Source organism: Astyanax mexicanus, chromosome 5 (assembly GCF_023375975.1).
Source record: "Astyanax mexicanus isolate ESR-SI-001 chromosome 5, AstMex3_surface, whole genome shotgun sequence".
NCBI lineage: Eukaryota > Metazoa > Chordata > Actinopteri > Characiformes > Acestrorhamphidae > Astyanax > Astyanax mexicanus.
The window spans coordinates 46,006,673-46,024,005 of record NC_064412.1 but is presented as its reverse complement, the minus strand read 5'-3'; the positions used below and the strand labels follow the sequence as shown (position 1 = coordinate 46,024,005).

The 17,333-nt window shown below is 39.7% G+C and overlaps 1 protein-coding gene across 26 annotated transcripts in view; it reads right to left on the bottom strand.

Moving 5' to 3' along the window:
• Positions 1 to 3,430: 3,430 nt before the first annotated feature.
• Positions 3,431 to 17,333, bottom strand: part of matn4 (matrilin 4) — a 44,206-nt gene continuing 30,303 nt past the window's right edge. For all 26 annotated transcript variants that reach the window (XM_049479385.1, XM_049479386.1, XM_049479391.1 and 23 more), the window contains 6 exons: positions 11,601 to 11,723; positions 9,213 to 9,335; positions 8,281 to 8,694; positions 7,156 to 7,308; positions 6,692 to 6,794; positions 3,431 to 4,262 (listed from right to left, as the gene is read on the bottom strand). In XM_049479385.1, the coding sequence (XP_049335342.1) occupies positions 4,202 to 4,262; positions 6,692 to 6,794; positions 7,156 to 7,308; positions 8,281 to 8,694; positions 9,213 to 9,335; positions 11,601 to 11,723 (977 nt within the window). In that variant the 3' untranslated portion in view covers positions 3,431 to 4,201. The remainder of the gene's footprint in view (positions 4,263 to 6,691; positions 6,795 to 7,155; positions 7,309 to 8,280; positions 8,695 to 9,212; positions 9,336 to 11,600; positions 11,724 to 17,333) is intronic.

Genomic DNA, 17,333 nt, shown 5'->3' with positions numbered 1-17,333 from the left:
ACATGAAAAAGTTCTTCAAAATCACACTTGAACATCTGCCTCATATTTTTTGAGCGCAATGGCTTTTAAAATATAATTTTATTAAATATATATTTAATTATTTATTGTAATATATAATTATAAATTCAGTAATTAAAATAAATATTTTACAATATACAAAATCATATTTAATAAGATATTGTATATTTACATTGTTAATAAACAGATGTACTGCTTTTCTTCATTCTATCTCCTTCAGTGTTGATCTGTGAGGTGTTTAATATAAACAGCGGGTGTTTGTGAACGCTCCCTTTAGTTCACGGTGGTTCAGTGAAGCGGCAGCTGCGAATATCAAACCAACTTCAGCCGGGGAATACGAGGCTGCGAATATCGAGCCAAACGAATCTGGAGCTGCGAATATCAAACCAACTTCAGCCTCGTAGACCAGCTGGACTCCAAACAAGTGGCCAAAGCACGCCACACAGTAGCGACGGTGTGCACGCCAAACTAACGCGCTCCCCTTTGTTCAGCACGAACGGAAGTGACTGCTCCTGCTGCCCCGGAACTCTTAATGTGCCGACTAATCAGGCTGCAGTATCAAACTAACTTTTATTAAATATTTTAGAATCTTACTGAACCATTCTATGCCTAATATTAGTGACACAAGCAGACCAGAAAATTAAATAAATTCATAAAAACACGCCAAACCAACCTCCACCATTTAACTCTCATGTGTGTTACCACTCCAGACCCACTAGATGGTGCCAGAAATGTACTTTTCCTGTGATCTTTTGCCAGCCATACTACAACTGTATTATATAAATATAACAATATAGTATTAATAAGCTTTAGGTTATAAATGTAGATAATTTATTATGAGGACGTTGCCTCGTTATTCCACGCGCCAGCATCCGTGCACCAGTGTTTAGATTATTGTTTTTTTTTCCCAGCATTTTATTTTTTACTCAGTAAACCGGAGTTTTCTAATGTAGCAAAGTAAACGACTTGTGTCAAAATGTACTTGAGTAAAAGTAAAATTACATGTTTTATTCCAGTAATTCCAGTAATGTGAGTAAATGTAGTTAGTTACTTTCCACCTCTGGACGTGGGAGATAAAGCTTGCCCTAGAAGAGTGGAAGCACTGGCTTGAGGGGGTCAAACACCCCTTTCTGGTCTGGACAAACCACAAAAACCTGTCCTACATCCAACAGGCCAGGCATCTAAATGCACACCAGGCCAGATGGGGATTGTTTTTTTTTCCCAGTTTGATTTCAAAACCGGATGCAATTTCTTGCTAGTCGGAAACCCTCCCTATTACCTCCGGCCAGGATCCTGGCGCCCCTTCGGTGGGGACTCTTGGACGCCATCAGACGGGCCCAAGAGGCTGATCCCGGTCTGGGGAACGGCCCACCAGGCCGGGACTATGTACCTCCCTCCCTCAGGAGAAGGGTACTCACCAGGGGCACTTGCAGGGGTTACACGCACGCTCGAGTTCCTGCGCCGCCAGTGCAGGTAGTGTGCACTGTCCACTGCTCCCCACCCATTACCCTTACCCTTACCAAAACCACTTATCAGTGAGGATAGCTGGCAAACATGGCTTCAATTTTCTAAGCAACATAAAGATTGAGGCAAGAATGAAGTTAGCTGATTAGTGAACCACCAGGATATTCCATCAATGGATTTTTTGAAAAACAGAGTTCAGGGAGCATGAGCATCATTTTTACACATGGATTGGCCACCAGACCTTAACCCCATTGAGAATCTTTGGGATGTGCTGGAGAAGGCTTTGCACAGTGCACCAAATCTCCCATAATCAAGATAAGAAAAACTTTTTTGTAACTTATTTTTAATATTAATGCAACTCTGGACAGAAATAAGTGTAAATAAATAAAATAAATAAATAAATCATCAACTTTCTGTAAAAATGTACAGTGGTGTGAAAAAGTATTTGCCTCCTACAGATTTCTTTGTTTTTGCTTTTTTTGTCATACTAATATTTTTCAGATTATCAAACAAACTTTAATATCAGAAAAATATAAAACAATTTAAAGGAAAACAAACAATCTAAACCAATCTGCCCTCTGTGAAAAGTGTTTGCCCCCCTAAACCTTATAATTTGGTTGTGCCCCAAACTGCAATAATGCTTTACTGATAACTGGCAATGAGTGTTTCACATCTCTGTGTAGGAATTTTGGTCCACTCTTCCTTACAGAATTGAGTAATACAAAATTTAATTCAGACACTTTGGAGGGTTTTTGGCATGAACTGCCTGTTTAATATAATGCCACAGCATCTCAATCAGACTTTGACTAGGTCATTCCAAAACCTTCATTTCTTTAAGCCATTCAGAGGTGGACTGGACTTGTTTGTGGGCTTTGGGTCATTGTCCTGCTGAAGAACCCAAGTACTCCTGAGCTTGAGGTCATGAACAGATGGCTGGATATTCTCTTTCAGGTTTGACTGGTAAACAGCAGAATTTTTCTTTGATGGAGCAAAGCATCCCCAGAACATCATACTACCACCACGATTTGCATTTGCGTTTCTGAAATTATGTGTTAGTTCTACCCTAGATGTCATAGGACTCATAACTTCCAAAAAGTTTCAGTTCTGTCACGTCAGTCCAAAGCATATTTGCCGAAAATCCTGGGGGACATCAAAAAGTTTTTTGGCAAATGTGAGGTTGTGTCCTTTAGTTTAGCAGTGTTTTTTATTATGGAACTCTTCCATGGAGACAATTTTTACCCAGTCTCATTATTATTATTAAATAATTAACACTGATCTTAACTGAGGCAAGTGAGACCTTTAGATCTTTAAATGTTGTTCTGGGTTCTTTTGGGATCTCCTGGATGAGTTGTCCTGTTGGAATAATTTCAGTTGGCCAGTCACTCCTGGGAAGGTTTACCAGTGTTCCATTTTTTCTCCATTCGTGAATAATATCTCTCACTGTGGTTCACTGGAGTCTCAAAGCCTTAGAAATTACTTTATAATCTTTTCCAGACTGATAGATGATCAAAGATTAGTTTCCTAATTTGTTTTTTTTATTTCTTCAGATTGGGGCATAATGTGTTGCTTTTGGAGATCTTTTTTCTGCTCCTTGTTGTTGGACAGATTCTTTTTAAATATTTTTTCTTGATTTTAAAGGTCTGGCAGTAATCAGGCCTGGTTGTGGTTAGTAAAACTGAAACTCAGCTTTTCAAAAAGCTTTCCAACACGCCACTGTATAAGCAGACACATACAGGTTCACAGGTGGGTTTGGATAGTAAGTAAAATGGCTATATTTTTGTTGTAATTATGATGTCAACACTATGATTTACTGTAAAGTATCAAGAAGTTGCCAGTTAGTTTGAATAATTAATGCAATTCTCTTTTAAAGTGGTTAGATCTCATAAGAGAATTCTCACAAGGCCTTGTACATTTTTGCACCAGAATTAGCAAAAACACTCTGAAAAGTTGTCTTTATTTCATCTATTGAAATAATATAAATGAATTTTACACAATACAAAAAGGATTATTCGAAAATATATAAAGCACAATTACAAAATACAGAAGGTATAAAAACATGGTATTTCCACATGACCAAAATCAAAATAAGGCTACTTTAGGTAGATTCTCAATCTCTGATCTATATGCAGTCCACTACAAGCCATCAAAAAGCTATCAGGACACTTAAACAATGGTAAAAAACAGCTTTGGCCTTATTAATGTTTACTGAAAGGTTATGATACAGTTTGTTTTTTTGTAAATTCTTGCTAAACGTAATAACAATACCTAAACATAAACAAAGTGAAGGTCGATATAATTTACAAACTGTTTCAGTACACATGACTAACACAGCTAGTGGACTGACATATCCAAATCCCCTTTATACATTTGGTTGAACTGAAATGCCAAGGCATCATTACTGAGACTGAGTTCAATCAGCTTACAGTACACTGGAGACTATAGAGAGGTACAATCATATAACTTCATTACCAAATGCTTCACCATAAATATTTCTCTCATAACCATATAAAGCAGATCAAGTACAAATAGGGCAAAATGACTTCTGGTCAGTGCACTTCAGTGAACTTCAGTGCATGTACAGTTTTTTTTATGGAATTTAGGTTGATTTGCATGTTATGCACTTAAATGTGGTTTTGGTAGAACAATTCATGAAAACAGTAAAAGCCATCACTTGAGTGCCTGTCAAAGGGAGATGAGCATCTAAAAAAATGTTTTCTTCTCATTTCCTGGTTAGCAGTTGATTTTCCAGCTTTTCCAATCGCATGGTCATGGCTGACAGTAGCAGGGGGTTAAGAAAATTGCTGTGAGGAAGTTTCATAAGATTTTAAAAAAAGGCTGAGACATTTTGAAACATGAGTTATAGGGTAAGAGCTCCATTCAGGATCAAACTTTATACCTGTCTCTTTTTTTTGCGATTTTTTAAACTGATGGAAATTAAAATTATATAGCAACAAGATACCTAAGCAAAACACACTGTACTGTTTAAATTATTATCAGATTTTTCTAATAATCAACTTTCAGATACCCCCATACACCCAAACGTTCTGGAATTGTCCTATGTATTTATAATAGAAATACAATATTCATTTTTTTCCCATATTACTTGCTTTGCATCTGTTTTGGTGCTAGTGTTTTGGTGCCTGGAAAAAAAAGCCATAATGAATTCCACTAAAATCCAGGATATTTTTTAGGCACTTTTTAGCAAGCTATTAATAGCAATCAAAATTACAATGTGTTGACTGCAGGGATATCATGACCGTCTCACTTCCCAGATTTGAACCCAACAGTAAATCTGTGCTATATGTGAAAGAGAGGGACACAAAAGCAAAGACTCAATGGTTCTTAGCTAAATAAATGCATTTATATCATGCAGTGTTCATGCTGTGTTGCCCACAATATTGTCTGTGTCTGTGAAAAGAGTGAAGAATCCCTTTTACTGTCTCACAGTCGGAGACAGGAAAATATGATTATGAGAGCAGGGAGAGTTTCCACACAGACGTTACACTTATGTGCGTATCTGTCTGTGTTTATGATTGGTAATATTTACATTATTTCAAATAGGTTGTATTGGATCCACTGTTGCTCCAGGGACCTATCATACACCCCGCACAAGGCGTGTAGCCTGGTGCATTGCCATCGTACACCCCATCAACAGTCCATTTTTAGGCCTTGCGCACGCGTCCTTAAAATAGCGTAGGACTTCTGGAATATATCATTATTGCTGATGGGCGTGGTGGTCTGGAAATTACGTGTTTTCAGATAAATTTCTGGCGTGTTTCTATCTTGGCGGCGGAAAAACGCCTTGCACGACTGATCCTGTGAAAGGACGTCGAAATTCAATGGTCAGTGGCGCACCCAGAGCTGAATCATGATCACCCTGCGCCCTGTGCTCCAAAAATAAAATATACTTAAAAATCTGCATGACAGTTATAGGGAGTTATATTTATGTTCAGTACGCAGACTTAATAACTGTAACTTAATTTCAGCAGACACAGACATTCTGCTGTTTGAGAATTTTAACAGATGCTTATTCTCACTCAAATGCTGGAGTTTTAGAAATAAAAAAATAAACATAATGGATGCGTGATTACCTCTTTTTTCTTAAAAAAAGTCTTTTAATAAATAAGGTCGTATCAAGTGTAGTGAAATTCATGGTATAAACTCACTATATTTATGGTTAATTAATCAAAAGATATCAGGCGCCTCTCTCTCTCTCTTTCGCAGCGTGGAGCTGAATTCAGCGTGAGGCAACAAATAATATAAACTCAGTTTAGTTAAATAAATTAAGATGAGTAAGGACCTGTAAAGTTAATCAAATATTGTCAAACTAAAACTAACTGAAACTGAAACTTTTATTATTCTGCACACTATCAGAAAGCCTGTGATTGTTTTAAATTAGTTTTTTAATACATTTATATTTTATATTATTTATTTTTTTATTCATTTTAAGTATTTTATTGATCAAATTATATATAAAAATATATATATATATACATTTATATATTTTTTCCCATGATTCCAATGTTCTTCGTTTATTCATATAAACTTTATTATTTTTTATCATGCTTCCCTTATTTGAACAGCGTGACACACAGTCAGTTTATGCACTCTTAAAATAGGAATGAACAGAAGTCAGAGCGCACCTGTCTCTTAAATGTAATGACTACAGACACACTGATTGGTTTATTTCACGTTATGCCAAAAACACACCCATGAATAATTAAGGGAATTAAATTGGAGCTGCTATTTTTCGCGCCCTCAAGATACCAAAGACACAGGACACGCCCCTAAATCCAGCTGTGCAAAGCGCAATTAACTAGTGTGCTATAGATCGTTAAAATAGGGGTCCTAGTGTTAGTCGTGCCATACAGGTAGGTGCTGTGGTTATCGACTAACTGGCTCTCCTTATTGTTAAAGTTCCGGGGGTCAGAGAAAGCCAGTTTTAGTAGGAGGGCTGTGATTTGCTCGTGATATTGCTGTTTTTCCAATGTGCATTTTTAATTCTTCATTTAAATACTTTGAAAAATATTGCTATTATTTGTTTATTGTGTTATTCGGAGTGAATCATGTTTTAACCTTCCCTTCACAGTGTGGGTTTTGTGTGTTTGTGTGTGTGTGTGTGGGGCATTTAGCATTATTCTTAAATAAATATATCATCACTTGCTGTAATGAAGAATATTGTAGTTGAGAAAAACCATAAAGGATATGTTTCTGGTTGAGCTGGTTTAGAGTGGTCATGGTAGCCTGCTGGAATTCCACAAGGCTTTCACAGGCACAAGGGTTCTTCACCTCAATCTCACCTTGACTTTCCTCTGAAAACATACAGTAAAGAAAGTACAGACAAAAGAGTAAGATTGTTTTTTTCTGTGAATGTATCAAAGCAAAAAGAAGTGTGAAATTCAATAACATTTGAGTGAAGCACAACTATTGCACAATACTACTTAAGCACAAAACAGCCCAATATTTTAGGTGTTCTTACACCTACATGAAGCAAATACACTGACATACAACTTCCTACAAAAAAGATAATATTCTCAGTGTCCTTTAGATGGAGCTACAGAACAGCTTAACGAACATCACATGCAACCCCAGCCTCTCGCCTCAAACTTGCTCCCAGTCTTATGCTGCAACAGTGTTTTAGTCTTATTCATTTATTGAATTATTCTCACATACCTGCACAGACATTGAGTTTGAGGTTCTCTGCGATCTGGCTTATGGCAGTGAAGTCAGCAGTGTAGAAAAAGTGTTTGTCCAGTGGTTCAGATGCAATTTGTCTTAGTTCATCCTCTACAGCTTTGCCCACACCAACAGCATACATAGTGATGCCTGCAAAACAGCGTTCTCATGTCATCCTACAGTAAATGGCAAAAACAAAACCTATTCTAACTTTTTATTTATACTTTTACTTACTTAGATGGACATGTGCTACATGGAATGGGGGGACTTTAGGAAGGGGCAGGAGGGTGTTACATGTTGCATTAAAATGGTTTCTTAGTCATAGCAGTTTATATCAGATATGTGTTAAGCTATATTTGGTTCTTTTATTACTACAAACATTGTGTGTTAGGGTTTTTTTTGTATATTATAATGTTGCATGTCATAGGGAGCTTAATATTATCCATTTTTGTTAAGTTTTATAAAGCTAAAACATTTTAAGAAACAATAAAGAAATACAAAACACAAAAAACACATTTGCACACATACTTAATAAAAAGGCTGCAGTGACCTCTATTTCACATATAGGACCAGGATTCCTGGAATGATAACAGTAATATTTACAGTAGTGTGTAGGATTCTAAATGCTCTGGATAATTTAAATTTCAGGGTACAGTTTATAAAGCTAAAATATATAAAAACTCAATAAACATAAAACACAAAAATGATTTCAATCATTTTTTAGAAACTTTAAACATTGAATGGGATCAAATTGGTTGATTTATTGACCCCAAACATAATAGAAGGGTAAAGCTAGTCAGCTCTGCTGGGTTTACTAACTGAGAGCTTGAGATACAGATTGAGGAGGGCAGGAAAGGAGGGGTCAGCATTTAGATACAGACGTAAATGAAAGGACAGCCATTCGTGAGTAGACTGGAAAAGTTCTATTCAGTTTTTTTTTCTAATTTTATATTAATAAATAATTTATTTTAATATTTTCTAATTTAAGTGCTGAAATGTGTGGAATTCCAGTCAAAATCTCCATTGTATAGGGCAATCAAAACTCAAGCCCTCCTGAGGTCTATCCGAGAACATGCCTGCTGGCAAACTAAGCATGCTTCATCACACTTATTCACAGCTCACCTGCTTCCTTGGCCTTTTTGGACCACTCTGTTATGTCATCTTGAGATCGACCATCGGTAAACACCAGCCCGACCCGGGGGACGTTCCTGGAGAGAGCGCGAGCACCCTCAGCCTCTGAGAAACTGTTCTCTACCATGTGTTTTAGTGCCAGTCCAGTCATGGTTCCCTTCTCCATGTATTCCACCTTCATCACAGCTGCCTTGATCTCCTCTTTGCTTTTGTACATGCCAAGTGGGAACTCGGTCCTCACTCGGCTGGAGTACTGAACGAGACCCACACGTGTTCCGTGCCCAGAAACTTCAAGCTGGTCCACAACCTGATTGACAAATTGCTTGACCAGTTCAAAGTTCTGAGGCCGAACGCTCTTTGAGCCATCAATAAGGAGGACCAGATCGATGTTGGATGATCTGCAGCCTGGAAGTTAGGGAAAGTATGTTTATGCATTTTATAAGCAGAAATGTAAAAAAAAAAAAAAAAAAAACATTTCATTGCTATGTTACAGGGTATGAGTGTGTATATTTCAAACAAGCAGAAGCAAACTCAAAGCTACTTAAAAACTGTTTTCCTGTTAATAATAATAAAAAATAAAATGTCATAAATGTTTTGTAACTTTAATGAAGGATTGTCACAGGCACAGTGCTCAAGGTAAACATAAACATATTGAGTTTAATGTCAATTGTTAATTGATATGACAGTTTTTACAAGATTCTGAAATTGACAAACAAACAAACAAAACATTAAAAATGTACTCAACATTCTGCATAATCATGCCTGGCCGAGGATTTAAACCCTAGTCAGTCAGTTTTGTTAGTGGCTTTGCTAATTATGCACAAACCACCAGCCACCACAACCATTTCCGCATAAACATTAGTCTTAAATTGTAGAGTAAGCGTCATACTAAATGCTCTCTCTACCTGTAAATGTCTACTCACTTCCACAGCTCTTTCCATCATCCTGTAGAAGATGTCCTTCAGGGCAGATACAGTAATAGGATCCTGGAGTACTCACACATTGGTATTCACAACCATGCTCCACTACATTACACAGGTTGTCAGCTGCACAAGAAACAAACAGATTTTATTTAGAAGATAACGATACACTTGATGTTAATGAATTGCTCTAAAATGCCTAGAAAGTAGTTGAACCTGAACCATAATTCCATCTATTCTTGCAAAACCATGTAACCCCATGTAGAGTACTCTGTCTTTTATTAAAGAAATTGAAGAACTTTTTTCATCACAATATAACTGTGTTAAATGTGTAACTGTATTATAGAACAGTGAAAGCCTCACTTACTTTAAAACTGATTGAACCAAGATGTTTGAAATACATTTAAAATGTGATAAAGACAAATATGGAATAGTTTTATTCAGGTTGGTCCTGAACATCTGTGGATATTTCAGGTCTTCCTCTGCTCATTATTTACGAAGCCTTAAGTCGTTGTGTAAAGCATAAATGAAAACAGAATACAGTGTTTTGCAAATCCTTTATAACCTATGTTCAATTTAATTTGCTATTAAGACGAGATATTTGATGTTCAAACGTATAAACTTGATTATTTTTTGATTTTTATTGATTTTTGCAAATATTCAACCATTTTGAATTTGATGCTGCAACATGTTCTAAAGAAGTTGGGACAGGAGCAACAAAAAATTCGGAAAGTTGAGAACCAACATTGAACGCCGGTGACCTTCGACCCCTCAGGTAGCATTGCATTAAAAACCCATATCATCCTGTAAGTAAACACTTGGGCTCAGGAAAACTATAGAAAACCATCGTCAGTTCATCCTCCATCTACAAGTGCAGGTTAAAACTCCGCCATGAATTCCACCTACAAAGCTACAGTTACCAAACGCTTATTGAGTGTTTAAAGGAAAGGTGATGGAACACAGTGCTAAACATGTTCCTGTCTCAACTTCTTTACAATGTCTTGCAGCTTTAAATTCAAAATGAGTAAATATTTGCAAAAAACAAAGTTTATCCGTTTAAACATTAAATATCTTGTCTTCGTATTAAATTCAGTTGAATAAAGGTTGAAAAGGAATTTCAAATCAGCATATTCTGTTTTTATTTATGTTTTTCACATGACAACTTTATTGGAATTGGGGTTGTAACAGGAAGTTGATCTCCTTCTGGTCCAGGATGCTTGCATATGTTTGGCTTTCTGGGTTCTTAGGTTAGAAATTAGATTTTCCAGGAAAGAATATTTCTCTAGTCTACATTAGGTATGCACAAAAGCAATATTTGCCTTAAAATTTTACTCATATTGCTGATGTGAACCACGAGACTGGTTCACCTTGGGGTGGATATAAAAGTAACCTTGTTTTTCCACACCACTGAAACACATTCAGTTCTATTACTTTCTCCAAAAAGTTCTCCAGATGTGTCAAACAAGAGCCCAAGCCTGAGTTTTCTTAATAAATCTTGTTTAATCTGTTCTAACTCCCTGATTCTAATTCAGAACTGATTGTTTAATAATGGTTCCTTTTTTAATACATCCACATAGGTTTTATATATTCAGGAGTATAATAGCGCCACTAATGGCTTGGATGGGGGTTCTGTATTCTGTATTTTCTATGTTTAATGTTTTGCCTGATTCTTTGTCCTGTAATCATGTAAATAATTCTGTAAAGCTGCTTTGTGCCAACACCTGTTGTAAAAAGCGTTGTACAAATAAATTTGATTTGATTTGATTTGATTCCTTTGGTTCCAAGTTTTTAAAGCCTTTGAAGTCAATGATAAATAATAATGATAACAGCAGAGATAGACATTATTCTGAACACAGAGAGATAAAATAAATAATTTTACATTTTAATAACATTTTACACAGCATACACACATTTTTGAAATTGGGGTGCTGTTTAGATTTAAATGTTTTTAATGGAAGCATTTTGGATGCATTTCATGTTCCAGCGTGGCTAAATACACCAACAGCAGTCAACAAACTGGAGAAATTCCTGCATTCCACAAAAGTGAAAAAAATATTGCTAGATTTGGATAAAGAGCACCTGACTGTCACAGGACTAGTTGGTGTGTGCTGGAATGTGGAAGATTATGCATTTGACTTCAGATTGGTTTCATGGGCTATAGAAGGCATTTAAACAGTAGTTAGTCTCTGTGTTTAAATATTTTCCATATAATTGAGATGATGCCATGCTAGATTTCTACACAACAGAAAAGGACAAGGACTTTTGACCAGAGCCACTGTAAATAAATTAGATAGAACTATTATGCAAAAAAAAAATAATAATAATGCACAAAAACAGTTAAAATGGTTATTAAAGAGCCATGAAGGCTTGTATCTTTATTCTCAAACATACCCTGGCAGGTCTTTCCATCCTCCTGCAGTGTGTAGCCTTCGTTGCAGCGGCAGTAAAACCCATTGAGCACACTCACACATTCATGTTCACAGCTGTGATTCCCAAATGTACAATAGTCAATCACTGAAATGATAAAGAAACAGCAGGTTGTACACAGTGGTTTATAATGCTGCTGTCACACAAAAACCTTGTATCTCAATCTTTATATATATATATATATATATATATATATATATATATATATATATATATATATATATATATATATAATTTCTTTTTTTTTACAAAATTTAGCAGTTGTTTTTCATACTATCTAAAATGTTAGTATTAATGGACCAATAGAAGTGCAACAAAATTATCCTTTTTTTTATTGCAGGTTAAAATGGTTTCTCCTCACCCTTTGAAGTTGACATAAAAAGAATAATTAATTACACTCTAACCTGAAGTAAAAGGTGATACATTTAAATATGTCCATGTTTTATCTCGAATGCAAACTGTGAAAATCTGACCAAAAACAAAATTTACAAAATTCTCCATAGCTGTTTCACTGCCTAAAGTAAAAAGACAATTTAATTATAAATTTCCACTGTATCTCTGCAATCAATGTTTGAAATCTGCCTCTGCAGCGCCCCCACAGTTTCAACTGTGCTATACGCAAGAATGATGTGTCCATGCACAATTTGCAAATCAATCAATTGAAATCTGCCATTGGGAATTAACACAAAGAGCAAAGTGGCAAATAAAATAGTGTGACATTATATCAGCAGCAAATTGAATAAAATTATTTTAACAACCAATTGTATTACTTTTTGTCATTTTACTTAGTTAACAGTAATAAAGTCTCCAGGTTTGAAATTATTACTGAACTCTTTGTGATCAACATTAGTAGTAAACAAGTAATTCCAGGTTCACACTATATGATTTAAGCCCAGTTTCTCAGAGGCAAATCGGGGATCTCTCGACACTCACTCAGTCGTGTAGTGTGAACTACTGGCGCGTGCTGAGCCGCAGACACCCAGCAAATTTTTGTCATGCTAAATATCTGATCCAGTTGGCGGGGGACACGCAGCACGCTTCACTAGAAAAAACGCAACACACGACCGGGCGGCGCTTCAGCCGACTAGCAGAGACCCAAGAGGAGTTTGAAGATGCCGTGGGAGTAGAGCGACTGCCCTGAAGGTGAGCTTGAAATGTAGCCTTCACATTATTACATGATCACAATCAACTTCTCTAAAATCCGATGTCGTGGAGTTTAGGACGTTTAGAGATCCTAAATAATCTGACAGCACCTACTGTGCCACGTTTAGGTAGCAAAAAAACCCAGACAGCCAGCTAGCTTGCAGTCAACGTTTTAGATGGCTCAGGTTGTTTTGTGGGAGGCTAACCAAACTAAGTTACATGCAGCTGATAACATTTCATTTTATCCAGCAAGATGAATGACGGACATAAAGCACTATTCAAACCCTGATGGATAAAGCCAGCATTGACGATGGATGGATGCACTGTTAAACTGCAGAGGGTGCTCACGAGTGAGTCCTCTATGAATAGGGATGAATGGACAGGGTTCATACACCTTTTACAAGGTAAAATTCAAGCACTTTTCAAGCACATTCAAGGCCCATTTTCAAGTTTTTCCAGCACAAATTAATAATAATGGTGATATCTCTAAGTAAGTAAAAAGCAGGAATTATGGATTTATTGGTGTCAGTTTCACACAATTTAAATACCAATGTTCTTCACAGCATGTTTATCCTATTCATTTAACTGTGCAGTTACTGTATGTACATTTGGGGGTGAGTTAAGAGCATTTATACACATATACTCAAAATTATTGATTTGTTTTTTGTCACCCTGCAAGAGATGGTATTATGTTAATGTAGTGCTGGACGATATGGCCAAAATTTATATCACGATATATTTCTTAATTTCGGTCGATACGATATAATTTCGATATTGATATAATTACTTTGAAGGCCTCAGAAAACTGCTAAGAATCCCTGCAATGGAAATCTGTACACTACTGTCTGAAATTTTAATTTAAGTCTTTGAAACCTCCTTTCACAAAAATTATAACACTTAAGAAATAAAAAAATGTCAAAATAAATCAATGCTCAATTTTATTTGCATATAGCAAAATAAAAACATGACATCCCTGTCAAACGTAAGCCTATATAACTAACTAAAAACAACTTTAAATTACAACAGAGGCAGAGAATCTTACTCTTTTGTTTTACTCTTTAAACATATTTAACAGATCAAAACAGAGGTTTTCTGTAGCCTGCAGAAACAGGAGATGCTCCAGAGACCCCAGGAGTAGGCCTTTATCAAAAAGGCCTACTAGGACATTTTTATTTATCTCTGATGTGTGATTTTTTTTGTTGTTTTTATCCACTTGTTCCTAAAAGTTTGTTTCTGATTATTTTTGAGATTTCTTTGAAATGTAAAGTACATTACAAATAAAATGTATTATTAATATTATTATTACTATTATTAAGTGTTTCAACTAGGATAAAGAATACAAGAAGCATTTATATACATAAAAGGAACATGACATCCCTGTCAAATAAACAAACCTAAAGGATTCATAAAGTTAACTTAGTTACAACATAAGCTATAAAAGTGCTTCAGTCAGTATAAGGAAAATATTGTATGTAGTGGAGTTATTTAAGGTGGTGTAACAGATTAGATGTATTAACGTTACCGCTGATGGTCGGCTCCACTCTCCAGCACAATTTGCAGCAAACTGAAGTTTATCAGACTTTCTAAAATCGATCAATTCCTTACCACTGAATTAGACCTCCCTCCTTCAATTAATCACTTGTGGAAGCGGCAGGGGCATTACTTTTGCATCAAAAATGTCCCACGCTGGATCCGAGCGGACCCACGGCTGACCGCTGAACGAGCGGACCCGCAGCTGAACGAGCGGACCCGCGGCTGAATGAGCGGACCCGCGGCTGACCGCTGAACGAGCGGACCCGCGGCTGACCGCTGAACGAGCGGACCCGCGGCTGACCGCTGAACGAGCGGACCCACGGCTGAACGAGCGGACCCACGGCTGACCGCTGAACGAGCGGACCCGCGGTTGAACGAGCGGACCCACGGCTGAACGAGCGGAGCCACGGCTGAACGAGCGGACCCACGGCTGACCGCTGAACGAGCGGACCCGCGGGTGAACGAGCGGACCCGCGCCTGACCCCTGAACGAGCGGACTCACAGCTGAACAAGCGGACCCACGGCTGAACGAGCGGACCCACGGCTGACCGCTGAACGAGCGGACCCGCGGCTGAACGAGCGGACCCACGGCTGACCGCTGAACGAGCGGACCCGCGGCTGACCGCTGAACGAGCGGACCCACGGCTGAACGAGCGGACCCACGGCTGAACGAGCGGACCCACGGCTGACCGCTGAACGAGCGGACCCGCGGCTGAACGAGCGGACCCACGGCTGAACGAGCGGACCCACGGCTGAACGAGCGGACCCACGGCTGACCGCTGAACGAGCGGACCCGCGGGTGAACGAGCGGACCCGCGCCTGACCCCTGAACGAGCGGACTCACGGCTGAACAAGCGGACCCACGGCTGAACGAGCGGACCCGCGGCTGACCGCTGAACGAGCGGACCCGCGGCTGAACGAGCGGACCCACGGCTGACCGCTGAACGAGCGGACCCGCGGCTGACCGCTGAACGAGCGGACCCACGGCTGAACGAGCGGACCCACGGCTGAACGAGCGGACCCACGGCTGACCGCTGAACGAGCGGACCCGCGGCTGAACGAGCGGACCCACGGCTGAACGAGCGGACCCACGGCTGAACGAGCGGACCCACGGCTGACCGCTGAACGAGCGGACCCGCGGGTGAACGAGCGGACCCGCGCCTGACCCCTGAACGAGCGGACTCACGGCTGAACGAGCGGACCCGCGGCTGAACGAGCGGACCCGCGGCTGAACGAGCGGACCCGCGGCTGAACGAGCGGACCCACGGCTGAACGAGCGGACCCACGGCTGACCGCTGAACGAGCGGACCCGCGGGTGAACGAGCGGACCCGCGGCTGACAGCTGAACGAACGGACCCGCGGCTGACCGCTGAACGAGCACACCCGCGGCTGAACGACCGGACCCACGGCTGACCGCTGAACGAGCGGACCAGCGGGTGAACGAGCGGACCTGCGGCTGACTGCTGAACGAACGGACCCGCGGCTGACCGCTGAACGAGCGGACCCGCGGGTGAACGAGCGGACCCGCGGCTGAACGAGCGGACCCACGGCTGAACGAGCGGACCCACGGCTGAACGCTGAACGAGCGGACCCGCGGCTGACCACTGAACGAGCGGACCCGCGGCTGACCGCTGAACGAGCGGACCCGCGACTGACCGCTGAACGAGCGGACCCACGGCTGACCGCTGAACGAGCGGACCCACGGCTGACCGCTGAACGAGCGGACCCACGGCTGACCGCTGAACGAGCGGACCCACGGCTGACCGCTGAACGAGCGGACCCGCGGCTAGGCTAGGCTCGGTTCGGTTCTGCTCCAGCGCTGAACATCTCAGATGCGAACCTAGCCTACCCAAGCCTTGAATCCGCTCGTCCCGGCTCCGTTTGGCTCCAGCGAGGCAGTTTAGATGCGTAGGGGAGCGGACCCGAGCCTAGCCTAGCCAAATCTAACCTAGCCTAGCCTACCCTACCCTATCTGGCTACGTGCCTGTGTGATTACGTCATCATGCACAGACATAGCTCAGCTACGGAGGCTTATGTGTTTAGCTCTGGGGCGAGCTTACACCAGTAAAAAATGCCTGTCCGTGTAAATAATACATATCGATATACCACAAAAAGGATATCACCGTTATTGAAACATTTCTTATCGCGATAAATACCGATATCGAATTATTGTCCAGGCCTATGTTAATGTAAACACAATCAGAATTGGGTTTAGTAATAGCAGAAGAAGAGGAAATTAAATCAAAAGTTTTATGATTTAAAATGTATCACCTGTCTGTAGAGTTTGCTTGCTATGGCACAAAAGATCTCTAGGCAAATAACTTTCAAATCACTTTTTTACTGAAAATATAGAAAAGAACATTTACCATCGAGGTAAAGCTTAACAGTGCTGTGCAAATAATTTTTTTTATCTTAAATTCACAGTTCTCCTCGCGCTATGCTCATTGACTACAGATGCTGTTTTTGCTCGAGTGGAGTTTTTGCACTCAAATGTAGAAAAGGATGGCTTTGGGAGTTTGGGTGCGGAGTCAGGATCACCTTCCTCAGCAAATGCTATTGGCTGATATCTCCAGGCTTTGTGATGACGCCTACTACCAGCACCCTTCAGAAACAGACAGCAGGAGAGTTAGCTAGCTATGCTAAAAGCCAAACTTTGTATTTATCTACATAATAATAGTAATAATCCGGGGTTACACATACAATATATATTATTAGGCTAAGCCGAACCTGGTTTTCTATCGAGTTGTGCTACCCATCGGTATGTGCCACTTAGCAATTTTACTGTTTTCATGCTTTTTTTTTACTAGAAGTGGGTAACCCAGGTCCAGAAAGTACAAATGCAACCCAGGACTTTGTACCAACCCTCTGCGGCTCTGCTGCAGATTCACCCTGGATAGGATTATTCATTTCTGGAACTGAGTTACCCACCTGTAGTATTTTCCTGATAATTTAGTTTTTTTTCCTGGGTGCATTGTACAATATGGACTCACAGTCATCGTTTGTTTGAGTGTTACAAGCATG